This window comes from Papaver somniferum, unplaced genomic scaffold (assembly GCF_003573695.1).
Source record: "Papaver somniferum cultivar HN1 unplaced genomic scaffold, ASM357369v1 unplaced-scaffold_27086, whole genome shotgun sequence".
In the NCBI taxonomy this organism is placed as follows: domain Eukaryota; kingdom Viridiplantae; phylum Streptophyta; class Magnoliopsida; order Ranunculales; family Papaveraceae; genus Papaver; species Papaver somniferum.
In genome coordinates, this window is record NW_020637804.1 from 397 (window position 1) to 1000 (window position 604).

Sequence of the window (604 nt, forward strand, 5' to 3'; positions counted from 1 at the left end):
AGTTATATAAGATACCTAATGACCTTAGTTTTCCAATATCTTTAGGGATGTCACCAGTAAGTTGATTTGCATGAACTGATAAAAATGTGAGGTTGGTCATGTGGCATATAGAAGTAGGGATGAGACCAATGAGATTATTTCCACATACATGAAAGGTAGTAAGAGATCGTAGCCTTCCTATATCTTGAGGAATGATGGCTGAAAGTTCGTTATCAGATAAGTCAAGAGTGTTCAAGCTAGTTAAATTAGTTAGAGAAATGGGGATTGAACCAGTGAGATAGTTTTCGTACAAATCTAAGATGGTAAGAGAACTTAATCTTCCGATATCTCGAGGTATGATGCTAGAAAGTTGATTATTATTTAGTCGAAGAAACGCTAGACTAGTCAAATTGGTCAATGAAGTTGGCATTGAACCATTGAGATTGTTGTTGGACAAAGACAAGAGGGTAAGAGAAGTCAGTTTGCCAATTTCTCGAGGGATGGATCCACTAATTTGATTTCGAGAAAGTCTTAAAATTTTCACACTCGTGAGAGAACCTATTGCTGGCGGAATAGTTCCAGAAATTTTATTCAAGGAAAGATCAAGGTGGACGAGGGTTGAAAG

General features: G+C 37.1%; 1 protein-coding gene across 1 annotated transcript; it reads right to left on the reverse strand.

Moving 5' to 3' along the window:
* Positions 1-15: 15 nt before the first annotated feature.
* LOC113341245 (DNA damage-repair/toleration protein DRT100-like) lies at positions 16-409 on the reverse strand (the record flags this gene model as incomplete). Its single annotated transcript, XM_026586196.1, has 1 exon — positions 16-409. A coding segment is annotated over exon 1 (394 nt), but the record flags the coding sequence as incomplete, so codon positions are not given.
* Between the last annotated feature and the right edge of the window lie 195 nt (positions 410-604).